Below are 23,685 nucleotides of genomic sequence, written 5' to 3'. Positions count from 1 at the left end.
TTTTCAACAGATAGTTCATCAGATACTAATGTGGATGGTGATCTTAATTCAATATTAAATAGTCATGAAAATGCACCACATGGAGGTATTATATATTATATAATTTAATTTATATATTTCATGAATAAAGTATATAAACTTGAGGATTTGGTTGTAATGTAGGCGTGATTGAAACTCCATTTTGGAATTCAAGTCTGCATTATACTTATATTAATTAGGAACATGCTGATCAAAAAATGAAAAATTTAGATGTTCATGTACATGAATCATGGAGGAAGGGTGATGTTGTATATGTTGGACAAGTATTTCAGTCTAAAGAGGAGGTAAAAATGGCTATTAAACATTTTGTAATGAAAACACATCAAAATTATTTTGTTGTGGAATCAAAACCAACTAAGTTGCATGTAAAATGTCCAAACCATACAAGTGGATGCCCCTGGAGAGTAAGAGTAACTTTAGGCAAACTTTATAACAAGTGAAAAATCACAACATATGGTGGAACACATACATGTGTTAATCCAATGATGTCTTTAGACCACAAAAAACTTGATTCAAACTTTATTTGCTCGTGTTCTTGTGTAAGTTTTTCTAAACTATTTGTTGGTTGTTATTTTAATTTTGTAAAATATATTAAAGAATGTTACTGAAATTGATATTCGTAATTGTAGGTATGGTAAAAGAACAACCGTCGGTGCCAATTACATTAATTCAAGAAAGAATTAATGGTCAATTTGGTTATCAAGTTTCTTACAAGAAAGCATGGAAGGCAAAACAAAAAGCTATCGTAAGGGTTTTTGGTGATTGAGATGAATGGTATGCTACATTACCTACATGGTTAGAGTACATGTAATTACATGCTCTTGGGTCTGTTTATAAGATTGAAACGAATGAGTATGTGAGGAGTCACCAAGTTGATAACAGATATCAAGTATTTTATCGGTTATTTTGGTCATTCAGACAATGCGTAAGTGTTTTCAAATTTTGTAAACCTTTAATACAGGTTGATGGTATGTTCTTGTATGGTAAGTACCGATAAACTTTATTGATTGCTATCAGTCAAGATAGAAATAACTGTGTCCTTCCAATTACATTTGCAATTGTGGAAGGAGAAACTTTGTCAGCATGTGAATGATTCTTAGCTCTCATTCGCATTCATGTCACAGAGAAGACAAGTATCTCTTTAATATCTGATAGACATCAAAGTATCAAAGGTGCAGTTTCTAATCCACATATAGGATGGCAAGCTCCCAATGCATATCATGTGTATTGCATTTGTCATATAGCAAGCAATTTTAATCATCGATTCAAGAATCCAATATTAAAGAAAGAGTTAATAAAATTAGGTATGAATCTGATTGTTTTTATATACGTGCAGTTCGTATTTCCTGTTTACAAAGAATACTATGTTTTGAATAATACTATTCCAACATCCTTTTCATTGGTTTGTATAGGATACACAACATGCAAACAAAAATTTGAAGAAAAACTTCAACGATTTCATAATCAATCTGAGGATATCAAAAGTTAGATTGACTGTATCTCCAAAGAAAAGTGGATGCTGCCTATGACGACGAAGGAAGGCGTTATGAACATATGACAACAAATTTATCAGAAGCAGTTAATAAAATTTTTAAAGGAGCCAAAAATTTGCCTATAACTATACTGGTAAAATATACATACTCACACTTAGTTGCATATTTTGTGAAGCGTGGCGAAGACGCAACGTCAGAATTAAATGCAAGGATGAGATTTTGTTGTAAATTGATGCAACAAATTGAAAAAAATTAAGAGAAAGCGTCTTCACATCAAGTTTAACGATATGACATTCAAAGGACAAGGTTTGAATTAGAAGAGACATTTAATACTATCACTCAACACGGTATTGCCAATACGGAAAGTTTCAAGCATATCGATTTCCATGCTCCCATGTTATAGCTGCTTGTGGATCTGTCAGTATTGATTATTGGCAATATGTTGATCCTGTTTATTTAGTGCAATATGTTGTTAATGCATACTCAATGCAGTGGTGGCCTCTTGGAAGTGAAAGCAACATTTTAACATCAGGCGAATATAAATTACTACCTGACAAAGAAAGAATAAGGAGAAAAGGTCGAACAAAATCTACACATATAAGGAATGAAATGAATTGGGTGGATTCTCAACCAGGACAATGATGTACTTTGTGTAGAGAAATTGGTCATAACCAACGTCATTGTTCAAGACAAAGTGGCAACAATTGATGATTTTGTTGTCTAATATTATTGTCTGCCTGTTTACGTTTGTGCGATGAATATGTTGTTTAGAATTACATGCTAAGTATGTTGTGTTGGACTTAGATTCAAAACTTGTCATCAGTTATATATCTTGTTTTAGAATGTATTGTATTATGTTTATCCATTACCAGTTTTAACCCAAAAGAATATGACCAGAATGAGACGTATTATTTATATGCAGAAAATTATAAATAATGATATAACCAATATTAAAAAGACATACACGTTACGATACAATATAAAAATATTACATAGATATGTCATCATGCACACAAACATACTATATATAAAAAAAGGGCACGTCGCAACTATGATTGTTGACCTCCCTAGTGCGATTAGTCCTCATGTGGGGTCAAGATGCAATGTTGAGGTCGATCTCTGACCTCTCGATGAGGATTACAACGCACATATTGCTTGCCATCATCTGCAACTGCTCCAAACTAAGAATTTATATCAATGTCAATCTCATCCAAAGGCTCTGTAGAAGATCATCCCCCTGTCTCAAATAATGGACCTAGTGCAGATGGTGTGAACAATGACAGATCGTATGGAGGGGGTCATAAAATGATGAAAGTCGAGTACATACTCGTGTTGTCCAGTACTGAACGGAGACCCAACATGTGTGATAGATTGTGATGAGTGAAAATATAAACTTTGACTAAAGTGAGAAGGGATAAAGGGCACATGTAAAGGGACATAATATAGTCCGTCTTGTCTAACAGGTAGAGGGGGTATATACCATGTCGCAGCTTACACCTGTGTCCTATGTCGTTGCAAACCTCTTCCTTCTTTGCGTCCCTCATGCTGTCCAAGATCAATATGCGGGTCTTTTGTGTGTCCAGTTTGAACAGGTTGGTCGAATGACGAGACTGATTCTAAGATACACGCCTGTTCACTCTGTAGAGACAACATGATCTCGTTTAATGTACGCAGCTCATCAAATGTGAATGAATCTTGGCCATCAGTAGCCAAATAGTATGTCCTCTCATGTGCATCTCCTTGCATTGCATAAAAAGCTGTAAACTATATGATTAAATTGTACTTAATGTGCGTAATATTAACCAGCAATGACAAGATCATGTTACCATGTCTAATAATATTAACAGGTATACAAATACATACCAGAAGTGAAAAAACGACTACATCTCTTGTCATCCAACATCTAGTATGACTCATATACCACCTCATGTACTCCGAATTAAAACTCAATAATCCAATTTGAGGGGCATTGCTGAAAACCCAATCCATGCGCCTCTCTCATGATGCTAAGACGTGTCTAAACTTGTCATTCCAATTCTCTCCCGTCTTCTTTCTAAGTGTAATGTCATGTAAGACATCAGGTTGATATAAAGCATGAGGAATGTGTTGCACCATTCCAAATTGACGCATTACACGGTCCGGTTGATACCACTCACAAATCTGAATGCAAATAAAGGGCACCACTGACCTCCAAATGTTCATCCATTGCAAACATATGGGCGGCAATGATTCAAGTAACTCCTGACTATAAGGCTACCACATAATCTGATAATTGAAACACAAAATTCATTAAATTCAAACAAATAGAATTTTGTGAATAAAATTATTAAAGTGTTTGAAATTAATAAATACCTCTTCCCATTTAAGACGATCAAGTTTATATCTACAATATGCAACATCTTTCTTCGTCTTTCTGGGCACCCAATTTACTAACCACCTAAATAATAACAAAGTAAACAACATTAATTTGAAATCATTAAATTATACATCATAATTTATCTAAGTAGAAAAGTGGTAAAAATGTTTACCTAGCACCGTATGGAACATCATGCCGCAAATGTGGAGGACTAGGAGGAGACAAACATGGGAATCTATTCCAAGCCCACATAACTAGTAATGGAGTCAAACCACCGATGGCAACTCTGTCAATATTTGTTGCCATGCACAATTTTCTATATAAGAAACTAAGAGCTACTCCTCCCCAACTATATTGCCCTGCGATGGCGAAGTCCTCAAGTAAAAGCAAGTATCGAATTGTGACTCTGCTGCTAGAATGATCTGCTAACATGAACCCTCCAATTAGTCTCATAATGTACACTCTAGCAAATCTTGTTAGTGGAAGCTCGTTCTGATTATGCATAGCAACGTCAGTGAAATGTTGGTCTAACCAACAAAGCTTCAAGCTGCTCCCACAAAAGTCTCTGGTGGTGGCCTAATACCTAGCCTGTCTTCAACTATTTGCGGCCAATTACCGCTGGTCGCTGCATATACTTGAAGTCTATTAACCCGAAGACCTATTTGTATGGCTATATCTTGAAGCGTTATAGTGCACTTTCTTGGTGCCATATGAAACGTGTGTGTCTTAGGCCTCCATCTCTCAATCAATGCAGTGATCAAATGTTTATCCAATGGAAAGTTAGCAAGCTGCGCCACTCCAGCAAAGCCAGCCAACTCCAAATGTGGTAAAATCTCTGCAGGAACACCGTCTAGGCCAGCTGGTATAAACTGACAGTTCCTAACTTTCATCACAGGATGCTCTCGACTATCGCAAATATATTCAGACACATGTATACTTTGAAAACGCAATAATGATGAATTTTCTGGCTCTGGATTAATCATCAAACCTTATTAAGAAGATGAAGTCATATGATAATTTAAAATAAAATGTTAGTATTATTAACAATAACAAAAATTGGTTTGACTCATCTTTCAATTATTTAAATACACAATACTAAATTTAGTCAACATAAATACATAATAAGACCAAATATGCATATGAAACAAAAAAAATAATATTACAATTACATATTAATATCCAATATTATTTTATTTACATTATTTTGTTATATATGTATATACATGCCTGATATTTTATTTTACAATATAATTACAATTTTGTTTTTAAATTTATAATGATACAACCGTATTATTCCTACGACAATTTATATTAGAGTTATAGTTTATCAAAGTTATAGTAGTTTAATATTTATTAACTTACGTAAATAAATTTTAACAATTTTTTTATTAATTGTTACCATTTAATAAATCTAACTTAATCATATTCTTACTTGAATATAATTTTTTTTAATGTGATAACATAAATTTATTTCCTAACCAGAGTTAATATTAATCTAAAAAGCTATAACATTTTATAAATTATTTTAACTATATTTTTTATTATTACAGATATCAAGTTGTAAATTTTTTCAAAAATATGTATAATTATAATTTTATGTAATTAAATTTTTGTTAACAAAAGTTACTAATATAAATTTTATTTTACTCTACAACAATTAGATATTTCTTATATATTTAAAATATAATATGTTTTTAATTTTAAAAAATTCAGTTATTAATTTTTATGAATTCTGAAATAAATTATTTAAATAATTATTTTATATACAATATTACATATTGATTATTTCAATTGAACTATATATATTTCATTTTAATTATTATTTAAATTCCCTCTTCATATCAAATTAAAAATGATTTTATTTTAAATTTTATCATTAAAAATTTAATAATTTCTAATTTACTTGTAACATTTTTTCATGTACTAGTTAATATTTTTGAAAGTCTGTTTACCTTAAATTTTGTTTATTTCTAATAAAAATTATTCTACATTTTAAAGTGTTTTACATTACATTTTTTTTTCCTTTTAATCACCCTCCTAATTAATTTAAACAATAAAAAAGTTTATTACAAATTTTAATAAATAATTCATGTTTTATTATGCATTTTTTTAAAGTATTTATGTATTTTACTATTTTATAAAAATCCTATACCATTAATATATTTTATTTAATAATTACAATAAATATTTCATCTATTTTTACTGACAATAATTACAAAGTTAAACATAATTTAATTAGTTAAACCTACGTATATACATAAAATTCCAAATTTAATGCTAAACTATCCGTTTAAATACAACATTTAATCTATTTCTAAATCTAATTTTTAATCCAATTTTTTTTTCAGATATTACAATTTTAAATTTTTTACATAATATTATGCAATAAATATTTAAGGACTCAAATAAAATATAAAAAAATATATTTATAAAACTTCCATTCTTTGACAAAAATGGACTGTGCACTAACACTTGTATAAAATTTTAAAACATGTAGAAATAGTTATTTTTTCTTATAAATAAAATAAAACTTTTTTATTTCACAATTTTATATTTATCTTTGGATTTTTCTAAAAACACTGCAAAATCGAAAACTTGATTAGAAAAATTTCACATCAACAATGAACAATTTTTTGACGCGTTAATGGATGGAGGGAGGGAAGGAGGAAGGGGAAGAAGAAGGTCGTTCACGACACCCATTTTAACGAAGTCACGTTTTTACACTTCAGATCTTAGTCGATATTTCAAAGTCAACATAGTTATGATTTGAACACGTATCTATTTTTCTCCCAATCGTTAATGTCAAACTACCATCGTCGCTGTTGGGACGATACAAATTTTGTAATGACACGTGACTATTATCGCATTTATAGAACTAATATTTTTTATTATTATTTTTATTATTTTTGTTGATTTCTGCGTGTCAGCTAACAAAAAGGAATGATAATCTATTTAAAAATTGCTATCGGCCATGTAGATGCAATAACTGACAAAAAAATTATCCAAAATTTCATTTCTATAATTTGTTTTATAAATAGTATTATTTAAATAATTTTGCGGAAAGTATCATATTAATTCTAACCCTTTTTTTATCTCCATAAATAAGGCTGCTTTCATATCGAAATAGAAGGATTGCTATCAGCAGCTTTTGATCTGTTTTGTCTCCATGGCCGCTCTTCTGATATTTGTGGCAGTGATGTGATATAAGATGCTGCGTCAACAAGCAAGCGCTGATTCAAAAGCTTCTGCGACAGATGCATGTATCCATGAAGGAGAAGACGAAGGGAAAAAACCAGGAGACGCAAATCGGACATTTATTTGAGGAAGACATGAACGTATAAGCAGTAGAAAAAAAAAACAGAATTAACATTTCAAACGAAAAGAAAATTATTTTAAAAATAATATAAATAAATAAATTAAAAGGAAAAAATTAAAATTTACCTTAAAAATAATAGAATATGAAAGCATTGATTTTTTTTATAAAATTCTTTTATTTATAATGTTTTTTAATAAAAAACTATTTTTATATTGTTAATAAAAAATTTCCTTTACCTAATTGGTAAAAGAAAAAAAAAAGCACCTCCCTTCCTTAAATGCAACTAAACAAAGAAAGTTTAAATTTTTTTGTCTGTTTCCTTCCATTCTCTCTTAATTCTTATCATTCAAACGGATCGTTAGTAAAGACATAATGTGTAGATCATACACCCATATAGATATATTCACCATATAGATAAATTACTTCCAACCATAGAATTTTAATAGCATTCCTACCCTTGGATGAAATCCAAAATTTAATTTCCTTAAAGGTTCATAATTTTTGTTACATCTACAAACCAAATTAAATCGCTGGATAGCGAAAAACTTGCATCATGTCTTTTGGGATAAAAAAGTTTTTAGATATTCGAATTTTTCCATCTCCTTCTGAAAGAAAAATCAAAGGTCTAATCAAGACATACTATGGAAAGGAAAACAAATATATAAGAAAGATGAACGATAAAAATTTATTAAAAATTATAAATAAAAAATAGTAAAGAATGTTATTTTTATAACTTATAATAATTTTTATTCAAAGAATAAGAATATATTAAAAAATATATTACTAGCATTTTTAAACTAAAAATTTAAAAAATGTTTGTTACATATATACGGTAAAAATTATTAGCTTTGCTCACTCAATATTAATTGAGATTTTCTTTAACAAATTCTTTTGGACTTTGATATATTATATCGCATGGTGTCTCTTATCTTTCGGATGATCTCGTGTTGTAATAAATAATTGTCTTCATATTAATTGGTCTAGCTTTATTTATGAGAAATGACATTTGTACAAAGAAATTGCATTTTTGTTAGAGTTTAGAGAAATAATAATAAAATTTTTTAATGATGTAACAAGAAAATTTAAAAATGTATTATAAAAAGTTGTTGCGAAATTATTATAACCTTTATTTATTGACAAGGTCCCTTCATCAAGTTGATATTCAGTCGGATTTGACATTGATTAAAAAGATATAAAAAAAAATACTTACGAGGTCGATAAAACAAAAGGCTTTTTTTTATTGACTAAAAAACTGGATTTGGACCAAATGTCTCGTGAAGAATATCGCACCATAGGTCTGGCCCGAAACTTCGAGAATAGAAGCCCGATTGTAAAACCTGGAGGCCCAATCATACAATGATGCTTCTATAAAATGTTACAAGTCATCTGAAAACCCTAGCTAGCTCTGGTGTGGGTGAACTAGAACCCTTTTCCCCCTGCGGTGACTGCGCGATGGGTACTGTCTCTATCTCCTTCGCTGTTCGGTTTAAGATTTTCTTTCGTGTATCAATGTATTCGTTTTGATATGAATGTGAAGGATTCTTCGGTTTAAGAACATCGATTAGCTTACCTTTCCTTCCTTTGGTCCTCGGGGGTTGCTTTTCTGTTTTTGCATCTTGCTTTCATAAATTGGACATTGATTCTCTACTCTGATTTTTTCCAATCTTTTTTTTTTGGCTTGCTGGTTGGAAATGTTGTCTACGTCACAATATATAATTTCTTCTTGTTTAGTTAGCTCTGTTGAAACCGAAAGGATATTTATTTCAATCCTGTATTATTTTTTAATTGACGTTCAGACTAAGGGAATTTAAACAGAGTTTTCCTTTGGAGCTAGAGTGAATCTGATGAAATTTTTGCCTTTTTTTATTGTATGATTGGCTATAGGTGCCTACAAGTATGTTTCAGAGCTATGGCGCAAGAAGCAGTCTGATGTCATGCGCTTCTTGCAGCGGGTGAGGTGCTGGGAGTATCGGCAGCAACCATCCATTGTTCGTGTGACAAGGCCTACTCGCCCTGACAAGGCTCGTCGCTTGGGCTATAAGGCCAAGCAGGTAACTAATTTTGTGTTTTTTTTTCTCACAATCTTATTGGTATTGATGACTATTTAATATATAGCTTTAGACTTGTGAGGAATGTACCATTTATTTGGTGTTTTGTCTGTTTTTATTTCATATCTCCTTTGGGCATTCTAGCCTGATATGTTTATAATTTTAGTAATTATTGAAGAAGTGACGTGATGGCTACTAGGTGTGATCTCAGAATTTTGGTGAACTGTGGTGAATAATGAATATTTTGCTATCCTTGTATTTATGTTCATATGAACATTATTACAATCATTGGCTGAGTGGCATCATGATTCGTTTTCTCTTTGGGAATTGCTTGTGTAGAATGATTGGGTGCTTCCTGAGGCTAGCTGTATTGAAATGAATAGTTGATCACTCTGACTGAGCGATTGTCTTTCTTACCAATTTTGCTTGTCTTGATTTCTTCACACGTTTATCCACCTTTTTAGTTTTTTGGATTTCATTTACATGGGGCTTGAATGAATTTCATGTTCTTGTTAATGCATGTCACCCCCAATTCCCCTTGCTAAATGTATTAATTGTACTATTTCACTGACTTTGAATTGTATTATTGTGCCAATTGTGTTGTCCATGTAGAGATCCGTTTCACATTATCTTGTTTGTTTTAGTCCGGTGCTGACTGTGACTGTGGCATTGCAGGGTTATGTGATTTACCGTGTTCGTGTTCGAAGGGGTGGCCGTAAGAGACCAGTTCCCAAAGGTATTGTTTATGGGAAGCCCACAAATCAGGGTGTCACTCAACTGAAATTTCAGCGCAGCAAGAGGTCAGTTGCTGAGGAGCGTGCCGGACGGAAGCTGGGTGGTCTTAGGGTTCTCAATTCTTATTGGGTGAATGAGGTTTGTCATCGTATCACCTTTGTTGAAATTGAAACGTGAGCGGTTGTTTAATGAAATTCTACCATTGTGTTTCAGGACTCCACTTATAAATATTTTGAGATAATTCTGGTGGATGTTGCTCACACTGCAATTAGAAATGATCCTAGAATCAATTGGCTCTGCAATCCGGTCCACAAGCACAGAGAGCTGCGGGGGCTCACCTCTGCTGGGAAAAGTAACAGGGGCTTGCGTGGCAGAGGACATCTGTACCACAAAGCACGTCCATCCCGCAGGGCAACTTGGAAGAGAAACAACACCCTGTCCCTCCGCCGCTACCGCTAATTTATCTACTGTTATTTTATTTTGCTTCATTTTCTGGATATTGTTGAGGACAGCATTTGATGTTTTGACATGAAATTTAAGTTTTGAACGTTGTAGTCTCAACCTTTTCCATAATTCGTTGAGTTTTGTTTGTTAAATTAAAAGTTTATAATTGATATTTGTTATCTCTTATATGGTCGATGATTTGATAGACTATTTCAACTCTGTCGATTCGGTGAAATTGCTTAATTCGAATTATCGTTTACTATCAGCATAAAGTTTCTTATTTAATAAATGTTTAATAATTATAATTAGTTGAGTATTTAATTATATATCAGCTGAACTGTTTGAAATTTTTTATCATCTAATTAAAATTTATTTCAATTTTAATATCCAATATTTTTAAAACTAATGTTAGATGCATACACAATTTGATATTCATTCAGAAAGCCTCTCATGTCTGTCTTCAGAGCTTTTGATTGATGCAGTTTTCCTTAAGATTACACAAAGCTTGCCGAATCGTCTCCTCGTCTTGATTGGAATATTTCAGGCAAAGCAATCGCTGTGCAACATGATATGCCCTCTGCATCGAATGATACTGTAAACAGTTGACTTCCATTCTCTTCACTTCCTAATGACACCAGCTTGTTCACATAAGATGTCAGTACTAAAGTAAATATTATTTATAACAATGAATATATATAATTAATATATTAAATTTATGTTGATATATATTATTTTATATTTTTTATTTTAAAAAAATCTAAAATAATATTTACTTAAAAAAAAAAATATTATCCCCGCTCTTTTTCTCTATAACTTCCCTTTCCCAGCAACCCTGAACGTCCAAGTGAAGATGGATATTACGGGCAATTTGACCCAGTTCAGGCGTTTATAGTGTGGTAGACTAAATATTTACACGAATTTATGTATGAATTTCCACATAAATGCACACAGCAACTGTACAAAACCCCGTCAAATCCTAAGCATTTTGATCCTCTGCAGACTGCTGTATATCATTCAAATCAAGGGAGTGAGATGTGGAATTTCCTCTAACAGTATTTCTAATATTTAGGAATCAGGCTTGATTATCTACTCTGTATTGAGAATTAACACGAACGAAATTGTATTAACATTCCACCTTTGATAAGTTGTGCATCACCTTTTCTGAAATCCTAGATGTGATCATTCTTGCGGTCTCAATAACCGAACTTGGTAATCCTGCCACTTCTGCTAAGAGAAGGCCATAATGGGGGATACGTTTTGGTCCTTCCTTAAGTTGAAACTAAGTAAAGCAGAATTTCAGCTCGCAGATAGTCATCCCTACGCAAGAAAAAATATGCAGAGATACCACCTTGAAGTCCAAATGGTTGTTTTTTAAGTCGACATGAAAGTGAAGAATTTTCACGTTGGGATAGATTGTTGCTAATTCTGATATGTTCTCCATATGAGTGGCAAAAATGGTATACCTGAAAAAGGTTAAAAAGTATGGTTCAGTAAAGAGAAAGATCAATTATAACATGCTCCTTTGACGGGTGATTAAAACTCTGCCAGGTGTTCTTCGTAAACTATTTAACACCAAATCATAGCAAGAGAGAATTTTTCTCTCCAAAATATCAAAAGAGAATCTATTGTTTCGGTCATTGTTCTTTCTTTTTTTTTTTGTGTCAATTTCCTTTCCACTTAATTAATAGGAATTTTTGAAGAGCTACCTGTGAAAGACCTTCAATTTACTAGTTATCAGAAATCCATGCCACTAAAGTTGCTATAAGCACTTGCTGATAATTGAATTTGAAAATCAAGAAACAATTACGCTTGAAGTGACAAAAGATGCTCGCAGCAACTCCACGCAATTGCAAATCCATCAGACGAGGAAGTTGCCCTCCCAAGTTCATCCATAACAATCAGACTCCTGCATCCAACTAAATATTTGTTGAAAAAAAAAAAACTGTCGTGTGTAAGTGTAGTGGAGAAGATCAAAAGGTGGAGCATTACCTTCGTGAGACATTCTGCATGATAAAAGCTGTTTCTTTCATTTCTGTCATGAACTACACATCCAGGTAAATTGATCCATAATTCTAAACCACATGATCAGGATCAAACATCCTCACAACGCAAGTTTCTAGAAATTGTACCGTACTAGAGTTTGATTCAAGATTATCAACTGCACCCATCCTGGTAAACATACGATCAACTACCCTGAGAGTTGAAAAGCGAGCAGGAACATAACACCCAACTTGAGCAAGAATAACTATGAGACACACTTGTTGAAGGTAAGTACTCTTTCCACTCCTGGGGGAAAAGGAATATAGAAAATAAACCTAAATATTTGATATTCTTCACGTAAACAGATATCCATCCAAAAAGAAGTAAACTTCACTGTAGTTCATATATAATTCACCTCTGAACTGTGTAAAAAAGACACAAAAATTTTAATGACGGACGTCAGGTTCTTAAGGCATGTTTGAAGGAAAATACACCATACATGTTTCCGCGACATAATTTAGTCTAGTTTCAACTTTTATAACAAATTTTGAATAGTAACAAATATCTGATGCATTTCTAAGTGAAATCGTTTTGAATCCTTGGTGCTTTTGGCTCATTGTTATAAGATTCACATTTGCCCATCTCTAAACCCATAAATGTTCCTTCTTGCTAAAAGCATTTGGTCGTGATTCGTGGGTAGCCATTTTCTAGGCCACCACCTAAACTAATAAATTTTATTGTCCCCAATCTTCCATTAAGTTAAGGAAGAAGGCAGTTACAACTGATATTCTAATAACATAATATAATATCAGATTATTTTGCATTTAGAATTACATAAAAGCTTTTACGTATCTTAGATTATTTTGTAACAACTTTCTATTATTAGCTACCAACTTGCTGTATATATGTATACATTCGTCAATTGCAATCGATCATCAATTAACTCCTCCATTTCTATCTCATTATACAACAGTACACCTTAGACATGAAACAGAAAATTTCTTACATATTGGGGCCCATCACAATCACCATATTTGAGGCTTCAGACAGAAATATATTATTGGCCTGCAATGCAAAAGATTAATTACTACAAAAGAAATAGTGCAAATCCTTCTACTACGTGAAAAAAGGGTGGCCCTGTGGAGGGAAGTTATAAGGACCATTGGCTATAATCATTACGTACAACAAAGTCATTGTGTATGCTCTCCAGGATTGGGTGTCTGCCAGAATCAATTGCCATTGGTCCATTCTCTAGCAAATAAAACAAAATATGAATTAAGAAGTTTTTTCATCGATGAACAAAAATTTTATAGAAATTGTCAATTTCTTACCTGTAAATTCTGGTCTTGTATATCTATCTACAGGTTTGGTTGATATCATATGAGCAAATGAATTCACAATCATATCCAACAAGCACAGGATCTCAGCAAGTAGTGTCAACACACAGACATTCTCACGAATGTCATTCAGAAGTTCTGTAAATATTTTCTATCATGATAGATATAAATGCAATACTGAAAATATGAGATAGTGCAAGTCCGAGGAACTAAATAGATCGGATCTGTATCTAGATATCAATTTGCTATAATTGATTATACAAATTTTAACATTTATTAAAGACAAAATCCAATTGAAAAATATAGTTACAAGTTAAACTAGAGATGTTGGAAAATATTTAGGTCGCGGATAATGAAAAATAAAAGCAAGTACAAAAAGGAATGGAGAGAAAAAAGTAAAATAATGGATTGAGTTTTAATATTTTCTCTTACAATTTTTTTTTTATTGGAAACACTGCCAGTTCACCTAACCAATATTCCTTTAAAGCATGTTAGTTCTCTCTTTACAATACTTGCAGCAAATATAGACCTAGCATAATATAATCCTTTCCAAGAAAATAACTAGTTAAACAAATAGATTAAAAGACTACTTAGATCTTGTTAACTGAGATGTGCATTAGTTATATGACATGACTCTGATTTTAATAACTTGAGTCTCTTTTCACTTCTCAGTGTTCTTACAAAAATCCATATGGTATTTCCTGTCAAAATCCGATGACTAAATATAGATATTTTAAGAGGGTATTTGGTAATAGAATTTTTTACATTACTAGAAATTACGTTTTCTGAGAATTATATTTTATGGGAATCACCATTTCTGAGTGAGAATGTTATGAATATGTTTGGTACGATTGGAAGATTCTTGGAAATACTTTGATGAGTATAACTAAAACTTTCCACCTTCATTAGTGTTACCACACCTCCCCAGAGAATCCTTTGTTGGAAAACATAGTTAAAAATACATTTTGGTTGAATGTTGGTTTTCTAGGAAGAATTTTTAGAATATTAATACTAAACATGAAAATCTAACATTCTCAGCTTAAGATTTCTAAAAACTTAAACAAATCCCCTTATAAAACATCCCCTAAGAGAAGTTTGCTGCTCACGTGCAACAACCAGAATTTTCCAACTAATAAAGTGATCTTTCAGTAGTTTCCTTTCTTGGCCCTTGCCAAAATCAACAAGAGTAGTTCATGCACTAATAAACAAAGAGCAAACATGCCAAGCCTGTGAAAGTTTGTATTGGTAAATGCAGTGCATCAATTACTACCTTCCAGACAAACCTCTGTTCTAGTATAACATTCTGCAGCTGCAGATTTGTTCCTAGCATTCAACTGCAAATTTCATTAAAACTTAAAATCGAGACTTTTCAAGAGCCTAAACATTCTGAAGCAAGTAGCATCTTATAGAGTGGTAACATATCAGACAAATGCAACAGCATTTTGTGTCAAATTTTTTTTCAGAAGCTTGCATAATGTTTCTCAGTTTGAGTCAAAAAGTATTTTTGGGCTTACCAAAACAAAGATAGTTTCAACAATGAAAATCCAAAATGTCTAATCAACATGGAAACTTCTAAGCGTCCTTAGCACATGAGCCATCTTATATAATAAAGAATCTCCATAAAATAGTAGGTAGGAGGCAGATGAACAGGGGGAATGGTTCTCTCATGTAAGAATTTTGCATGACTTTGTCATGTGAAAAATTTGCTGAGTACCTCTCTCTTCATAGACTTTACAAATTTTGATAAGGAACCCACCTACTCAATAGTGACGAAGGGATAGCTAAACACAAACTTTTCACATGACCTTGTCTTCGCATGGCACCTTGTCATGAGAAAATATAACATGAGAGAATCCTTTCCTGATCAGAGGAATTATTTTCTTTATGGAATAATGGAGTTAACTTGATCATGATCTCATCAAACTTAATGCACACAAAGTAAACCTTTACATTCGTAGAACTGTTACCAAAATTAATGTTGTCAACAAGTACAAGTTGTCAATTTCAGTTCATGTATATAAATCTGTTCATCAATATTGTAAGTTGAATAGAATTCATATGTTTTTGTAATCCAAAGGATCAAAATACTCACAGATGCAAGTTCCAAGGTTGAGCAATGAATGTTGTTCCCATGTTTAACGACCTAATATAAGCCAAATGAACAGTAATTCAGGGAAAACAGAACTTTTAAAAGGACATTCTTAAAAATATAGCTACAAAAATTCAATCTCTAACCTGAATGAACTTGCTTGGAAGTTTTCCTTGAATATTCTTTTGTGGAATAACAAAGTGGAATCCCTGCCTGTTTTTAAAGGTAAGTTTTAAATTGGGCAACTTGAAATCCTCTCGATAAGTGTTTGCAAGATTGTGGATGGCTGTGAAAGTAACACCAAATGCTTTAAGAAAACTAGATATGTTTTGCTGATTTCAAGAAAGATTATACTGTTGACAGGAAAGAAAACTCAAGCAAGCAGCTTATAAAACCTTCACTGGTTTCACAAAATGATCTTCGTGAAATATCCAAGAGGCCATCAATCCCAGCCTTAACAGCAAAGCATTGCTGAGTGCAGGCAACAAAAGGAACACGTGCATGAAGCACATCTTCGTCTATAACCTCCCCTATCCTGTAACAAAAATCACTCCTAAAGACATGACTTGATTGGTCCCATTTTCTAGGTTGGAACTGAATGTTTGCAACATATAAGTTTTTTTGAATCAATTGGCATAGTACTCAGCATATATTTTTACATTGCCAATGGGATGTGAGTCATGTGACCATACCGAATATGGTTTCTATCAAATATCCTTGATTCAAAAGCAATGGATAGAAAACAATTTTTTTTAATTCTATGGATAAGAATTGACCAATTGTGTAATTTGTACGTACAAAGAATTAGCATGGAACAATTATATTTGTCAAAAAATGTATCATAGAGGAAGCAAATTTAGGTTAATTAAGACTTTGTCATTGCCTTTGCAAAATATGGAAAATAAATGGTTGTTGATTATTTGATTATGTAAAATTGTAATTAATATCTTAGTCGGATTTTTTCCATCATTATAGTCTGAGAATTATACGAACTCTCAAGTAATAAATGGATTTATGTACCATCTAACATGTAACAGTCGCGTATACTCATGCAGAAGAAAACCTTAGCATACCTTTTCCTAATAAGATCATATTTCTCATTTTCACAAACTGACTTGTAGATATTTGAAAGAAGGGAACTTTTCACATCCTTAAGCACCTGATATTTTTATCAGAAGAAAGGATAATCTGTAACCTCTTTTCTTTATTTGATTACTTCAGGAATACCTGATTCTAGTCTGAGTGTGTGTGCATGTGTGAGACAGAGAGAGAGAGAGAGAGAATTACCTTAGATAGTAAAGGAAGCGCATCCAAAGCAGTCTTAAGGAGGATTACACTGGATACTAGCACCTGACTCTTTTTAGCCCGATCAACTGCCAAGGCCTCGGTTGTAACTTTCTTCGGCTTAAAGCAGAAGTGACATAATACTCGATCTGAAACAATACTGTTTTGCATTACTACTAAAGATGTATAAACTTCTTAAAAAGTAATGTCTGTTCAACTACTGCTTTTAATTACCTGTCTCTTTTGGAAATTTACGCAAAACCTGACAGAGGCCAAAAAATAGTTGTTCGTTGCTCATCAATTCATCCTAAAACGAAATATTAGTATCAAGTTATAAACAATAAGCACAAAGGCATTCAGCTAAAACCTCCATCAGGAAGTTTTCAAGATTAAAAATTAAAATCAGAACACAAATGTGAGTGATACGACAGTATATATAAACATCTGAGTTCCAAGTTTCAGACTAGAGCACTAAAGGTTAAAGAAGAATAACATCTGGAATGAAATCCATAATTAAGGTGGACTTGTAAAAATAAGTGCACAATATAGAGAATTTTAAGGTTAACAAATAGAAGAACACATCTACATCTTAACTAATCAGGATTCACAAGCATATGGCATAGCACAAGAGATAAACTTGAATAAATGTGATTGACACTGACTAGGCAATCAAGACGAGCATTGATTGTCTCAATATCTTTTAGAGGCTGCAGCAGATTGGCACGAAGGAGTCTAGTCCTGGAGGAAACAAATACAGTGTCAAACAATTAATGCTGCATCAATAAATTTGCGTGAATCATCACGTACCCTCCAATAGTTTTAGTTGTCTTGAGCATGTGGAACAGACTTCTCTTCTTGTTTCTTGTTCCCAGTAGGGTGGAATGAAATGGCTCAATGATCTCCAAATTTTGGACACTGCCGTTAAATATTAACCATGACTTCCATTAGCATAGACTAAACATAGCACAGGAAAATGTAAATTGGACTTGAAATTTCATCTCTCTTGTTATGGCACACTTAAGTGTCAAGTTACATTTTTTTAAGGGTTACAGATTCTTCAAAATTTGTAGGTAACAAGTCAGGTTAGAGAATCGTTTGCCTAGGGAGATCATCACATCGATATAACTTATCTTAATAGTACCGAAAATGTTTTAAAAAAATTATAAAAATTTATGTACAATTTTTTTACCTATAGAAATTAAATTATAAGAATGAGTCTTGTATAAAAATTAAAAGATAATTTAAACCTTACAAAAATAAATTCTTTCCTTTTATTAAAAATGGATTATTAGTACTATCGTTTACCATTGAAGTCTTGCTTTTTAAGTATGTTTTTAATTGGAGAAATTTTCTTTTAATTTTTGTTATTAATTTTTAAGAAATATTAACTTGATAAAAATAAAAATAAATTTTTGTTAAGAAAAATATTATAATTAAAAAATTAATTTTTTAAATTAATTTTAATTTTTTATAAATTTTTTAATTCAATTTATTTATTTTTCTACATTTTTTATATTCATCTAAATAAGTAAACACACACACACATATATATATATATATATATATATATATATATATAATTTCATTTCTTCTTATTTCAACTCATTCAAATATCAATTTTTTTACTATATTTCTCATTATCTTATTTTTAATTTTCGTTTTATTTTTAAAAATATTAATACAATATTAAAATACAAAATATTTTTTATTAAGAAATTTATTATAAAAATAAAAATAAAAATAAAAATAAAAATAAAAAACAAAAATATTTTTATTTTTATTTTTTAATATAATTCAATTATTTCTTTTTATTCTCTCTTTTATTCATTTAAATAATAGAATAAATTATTTATCATTTCTTTCTTTTTTATTTTAACTCATGCAAACATCAAATATATTTCTTTATTTCATTCATCTCTATTTAACTTCACTTTCGTCGTATAATTATTCTCGTCAGGAATCAAACAGTGAACATTTCAAAATTATTATGAAATGATCAATTGTGTTTTTCTCAATTTTAAAGAAATTTTTTCTGGAAAAAAAAACTAGAAAAAAGGTTGTCTTTTATGAACCGTGTCTCTTTAACAGGAAAGCAGGTCACGAGAGAAAAGATAGGAAGAAAATGATGATAAGAGAGGTTTGGAAACTACAAAAGCAAATATTCAGAAGACTGATGTGTTAATTTTGCATTTGAAATTTCCAAACCACAGACAAAAGTTATAAAACAAGTTTTTAACCAAATTATGATTTGAACTTCTCAAAAAGTAAAAGCACACACACGGTAAATAGCTAAATCAACAAAAAATATAACGTAAAATATGGAAATTAACAATAAATTGTTAAAATAAGCATTTAGTTACTTAAGTATTTCCTAAGTTAAGAATGAAGGTGAGTTATTAAAGTATGCATTTTGTTGCTCGGAGTAATTCTTAAGCTATGAATGACTAATTTAATCCACGAAATGTTTTTTTTTTTTTTTTAGGATTTTGTGTGGTAATTCTTTGAAAGAAGACGATATATTTTTAAGGAATTAAATTAGGGATTTACTCTGTTAAACATGTAAGATCTACGATACCAATATATTTCGTAACAGGCCACTAAAGTTTTAAATTGATCCCTTTCCTGGGAAAGTCAGCGCAGTTCATATTCCCCGCCAGCTAGTCTCCTTTTTTATTTCTTCTCCGGTTGAGGTTGTGACTTCATATCTATTAATCTAATGCATCACAAGCAAAGGACGGCTATTAGCTCAATAAAGCAAGCAAGCTAACCTGGTTGCATCAATATTCATGTGATCAAATGATCCATTGAAAGTGACCTGAAATAGTGAAAGAAACAAAATAAAAGGAGCGACAATCCTCCATAAAATAAGTACAGATTAACATTTATTTTAATGGATATGGGAGTTTTGCAGCTGAAGACTAAAAAGTATTAAGAGTTGGGACATTGACCACCGTCCTAAAGAACATCAATGGCAGTTAATGATGAGTTCACAATGCGAAAAGTGGTGGCAGGGCTTGAAGGGTGTAAAAATATCGCAAGGAATGAATGTGCGCGACAGAGGATTCTACCCTGTGAACGTTGTTTGTATACCCTTTTAGCACCTAAAGCTAATTAATTTGCATAAGGAATCAAAAAAATGGTAGATTCTCTGATCCCTTTTTCAAGTTGACATTTATTTATCCAAGTAAAAGAAATCGAACTTCAATCATACCTTGCATGTCAGTTTAGCCCACTAGAAAAGATATAATGAGCCAGAAAATAATCACAAATACCCAAAAAACCAGACGACTTCTGTTGTTTTTTTTTTTTTCTTGGTATAAGATGATGATGACTTTTACTGTTTCAAAACTTAATTTGTATCTGTCGAGATCACATATGGGTGCCGCGGCGCGTCACAAAAACAAAGATTGTGTGGCTAGCTTTCTTGTATGAACATTATTTTCATTAAGATACAGGGAATGCAGTAATAAGATAAGCAGAACAATACGGATTAATTAATTAAACTTCAAAAAATCAATTCAGGAACAGTCGCGCTTAAAGATATACATACCGACAATGAGTGATTGGTAACAACAACCCCTTTTTCTGCTTCCGTCCTGTGCAAGCCCAGTCAAAACTCATTTGCAAGCAATTGAAAAGTACAAAAATGAAGATTAAATAGACATAAGTATATACATGTAACGATGCAAGCGCTCCCCAAAAAGATATATACACACACATCACACGTTAGTGTTCGTAAAAAATTCTATTGTGAGGATACATTGCAGTAAAAAGTTGAAAAGCAAGAAGGCGCGCAGCATAAATATTTAGGTGCAAGATGTTCCTCTTCTAGCACAGTAAGAACACAACATAGTAGCAGAATATTGAATCACCACTGATACAATGCTGTAGTCAAAGTTCACTATCCCTGATAATTCAGTATTTGATAATACCACTTTGAAGTGGTATTTCAAGATAATCAGCTCTTAATAAATCAAAGTTCAACATTCAAGATAATCTTTTTGTATATCTAAGTATTGGAAATACCACTTTAAAGTGGCAGCAGCAGCAGCCAGGCAGAGATAGTACTGCTTGTAATAAGTGTCCAAACCAAGTGCTGAAGGTTCTTTGGCAACAAGGTTTTTTATTAAGATAGCGCCCTGAGCACAAAACTTCAGTGCACTAATGAGGGAGAAAAAATTGTTCAAACATCCTAAATCTTGAAATCCACAGAAAGACCAAAAGTATGCAATGAAACCTCTGTGTCATCGAAACAACCACGGGCCAGCACTACCTGCATAAATAAGAACTCGAAATAAAATGAAGTTCTGAGAGACAGCATGCACATAAGTTTTTCACTGACAGCACATCGGAAAGGATGTAGGGACAAAGAAAGATGGTAACATTACCTTCTTGACCGAACCATAAAATCTATCAACCAAATCTGTAACTGCAACTGTAGATTTGGATGCTAACTTGTTTGGAGGAATGATGATCACAATAGGATCATAGAAATGCAGCAGCGTCTTTGTGTTTTGATATGAACTGCTTGTTTCAATATATTGAGAAAGATGCAGTGAAGCTGACCTCAAATCGAAAGCAGCTAATCCAACCTGTTAGATGATTGATTGATTTGATTCCAGTTAGACATGATAAATTTCATCTATTTGTCTGAAACCAGTTCCGTAATCTGTTATAAAAGATCATTAAAATTATGCATTCAAACTCTCCAAAAAAAAAAAATAATAATCCATTTTTCACCACGTTGGAAAAATATAAAACATGGGAATTTCCACTGGTGCGTCCCCGTTCGTTCTTATGATAACCAACACAATACAACATAAAGCTCCCCTTGTCTGATTCTTATTCAACATCTATAATCCTCCTCAGCACACTACAAAAATTCTTACAACCAAAAGTTCCTCTGTATAAGTCATAAATTAATGGAAGACATATTTTTCCAGTAGTGTTAACAATCTGACTTGTTTCAAGTTTAGGATCATGTTAGTGATAAAGGATGCATTTTAGATATCTTTTCTAGTAATCAAATACCACAGGGATTCAAATTTTTTTGTGATGTTAAAAATATTAGAAGATTATATGGGGGAAAGAACTGCATGGAATAAGGAGTTGATTGGCAGATTACTACTAAGTACAAACTGGTTATACGACTAGATATAAGCATCGAGAAATAAATAGATGGATGCCCAAAAATATGGGGAAAACATAATTTGCACCATTAATAGCAAATATGGTGATTCATTGAGTTAGCTTCACGATAGAATAATTAAAATGGCGTTCAGGTTTAGTTAAAAAATTTTAACGCTGAAAGGTGCATGTAATATTGGCTGTTTACGGATAATCCAGAAGAACCAGTTAGAATTAGGGCGAGAAAATCAAACAATTACAGAATAGATAAACTTAAAACGCATTTACACATTTTGATAATACAAACAAAACTAACCTCCATGTACACCTGTCCTTAACAAAATAACCAAACAAGTTGATATGAAACTAATTTCCGCTCCAATAACACAAATCGTATATAAACAGCTATGCTGCACTCATTGGCATTGCAATTCGAAATCAAATTTATGTTCGTGTTTCTACCGCTTGATTGATTGAAATTCCTATCGCGTATAAGTCAAAAATAACAATTAAAAGCGCAGTATAATCCTGGAAGTCATGTGAATATCGAACAATCAACTACTAGAGTAGAAACATAAAAAATTGAAGATGAAACAATAAGCAACTAGGCGACATGCCTCTTAAGTTTGCTAGATCGAGTAGAAAAAATTGAAGCAAAGTAAAAAAAACAAAAAAAAAAACTCTGGAGAAAAGAGAACATTCAATTGAATTTTCCTTTATTACGTGAAAAATGAAACGAATGATTATCAGGAAATCGAAGATCAAAACCTCTTTCGCTCTGTTTTCAATGATACCGACCACGAAACTCGAACTCTCTCCACCGTCGTCTTCCATTGTTGCCTGCTAGCAATTTTCAGCAAACTTTGCTTAGCGCGTCAAAACTACTTATAAGAGTGTCGGTTTACGATGCTAAGTTGCACTTGGTTGAACAGGACTTTGTAGTTAGCCAATGATGCGTACAGGGGTTAAGGCGGGAATTTCAATTTCGCAATACTTACATTTAACAGTCACAAAAGGCTTTTTTATATAAATAATATAATTTTAAAAACTACTTCCCATAAAAGGGTTAATTAAAAAAAATTTCTCGATGTATCCAATATTATTTTTTAAAATAATTTAATACTTGTCATAATCATATTCACTCTTGACATTTTTTAAACTGATAGACTTTCATTATATTTTACCACTGAATTATACTTATTTTTTTATTTTTATTAAAAAATAAAATTGACTAATTTTAAAGTAAAGGATCTAGAAACTCAAACTTTACTATTCTTAAACAATTTCTTTTCACATTATTACATATATAAAATTATGAAAAAAATTAAATTTAATTATCAATTGTTTCTATCGAAAATATGATTAGCAATGAATTCGATCATAACACATGATTTCATAAAAAATAATGTGAAATATAGAATAAGTATCTTTTTTTTA

General features: G+C 31.8%; 3 protein-coding genes across 3 annotated transcripts; 1 reads left to right on the top strand and 2 right to left on the bottom strand.

Annotated features, from left to right (window-relative positions):
• Window positions 1–4,430: 4,430 nt before the first annotated feature.
• On the bottom strand, window positions 4,431–4,871 carry LOC113870219 (serine/threonine-protein phosphatase 7 long form homolog). The gene has a single exon (XM_027506815.1). The coding sequence runs from the start codon at window positions 4,869–4,871 to the stop codon at window positions 4,431–4,433; it is 441 nt and encodes a 146-aa protein (XP_027362616.1).
• A 3,680-nt stretch (window positions 4,872–8,551) lies between these two features.
• LOC113868432 (60S ribosomal protein L15-1) lies at window positions 8,552–10,610 on the top strand. Its single transcript, XM_027504005.1, has 4 exons — window positions 8,552–8,660; window positions 9,089–9,255; window positions 9,928–10,125; window positions 10,201–10,610. The coding sequence occupies exons 1-4, from the start codon at window positions 8,657–8,659 to the stop codon at window positions 10,444–10,446; spliced, it is 615 nt and encodes a 204-aa protein (XP_027359806.1). The 5' UTR covers window positions 8,552–8,656; the 3' UTR covers window positions 10,447–10,610.
• Window positions 10,611–10,891: 281 nt separating this feature from the next.
• On the bottom strand, window positions 10,892–23,082 carry LOC113868430 (DNA mismatch repair protein MSH4). Its single transcript, XM_027504003.1, has 24 exons — window positions 23,017–23,082; window positions 21,510–21,713; window positions 21,359–21,394; window positions 21,148–21,260; window positions 20,672–20,717; window positions 19,890–19,936; window positions 17,929–18,036; window positions 17,784–17,859; window positions 17,356–17,428; window positions 17,125–17,270; window positions 16,911–16,996; window positions 16,233–16,372; window positions 15,984–16,123; window positions 15,841–15,891; window positions 15,019–15,082; window positions 13,743–13,886; window positions 13,595–13,662; window positions 13,418–13,476; window positions 12,561–12,717; window positions 12,421–12,473; window positions 12,239–12,337; window positions 11,780–11,894; window positions 11,588–11,710; window positions 10,892–11,056 (listed from the first exon to the last, which is right to left on the bottom strand). The coding sequence occupies exons 1-24, from the start codon at window positions 23,080–23,082 to the stop codon at window positions 10,892–10,894; spliced, it is 2,379 nt and encodes a 792-aa protein (XP_027359804.1).
• Window positions 23,083–23,685: the final 603 nt, after the last annotated feature.

This window comes from Abrus precatorius, unplaced genomic scaffold (assembly GCF_003935025.1).
Source record: "Abrus precatorius isolate BTA unplaced genomic scaffold, Abrus_2018 Scaffold6, whole genome shotgun sequence".
In the NCBI taxonomy this organism is placed as follows: Eukaryota; Viridiplantae; Streptophyta; class Magnoliopsida; order Fabales; family Fabaceae; genus Abrus; species Abrus precatorius.
The sequence above is the reverse complement of the archived record's forward strand: the minus strand, read 5'-3'. Positions and strand labels throughout refer to the sequence as shown.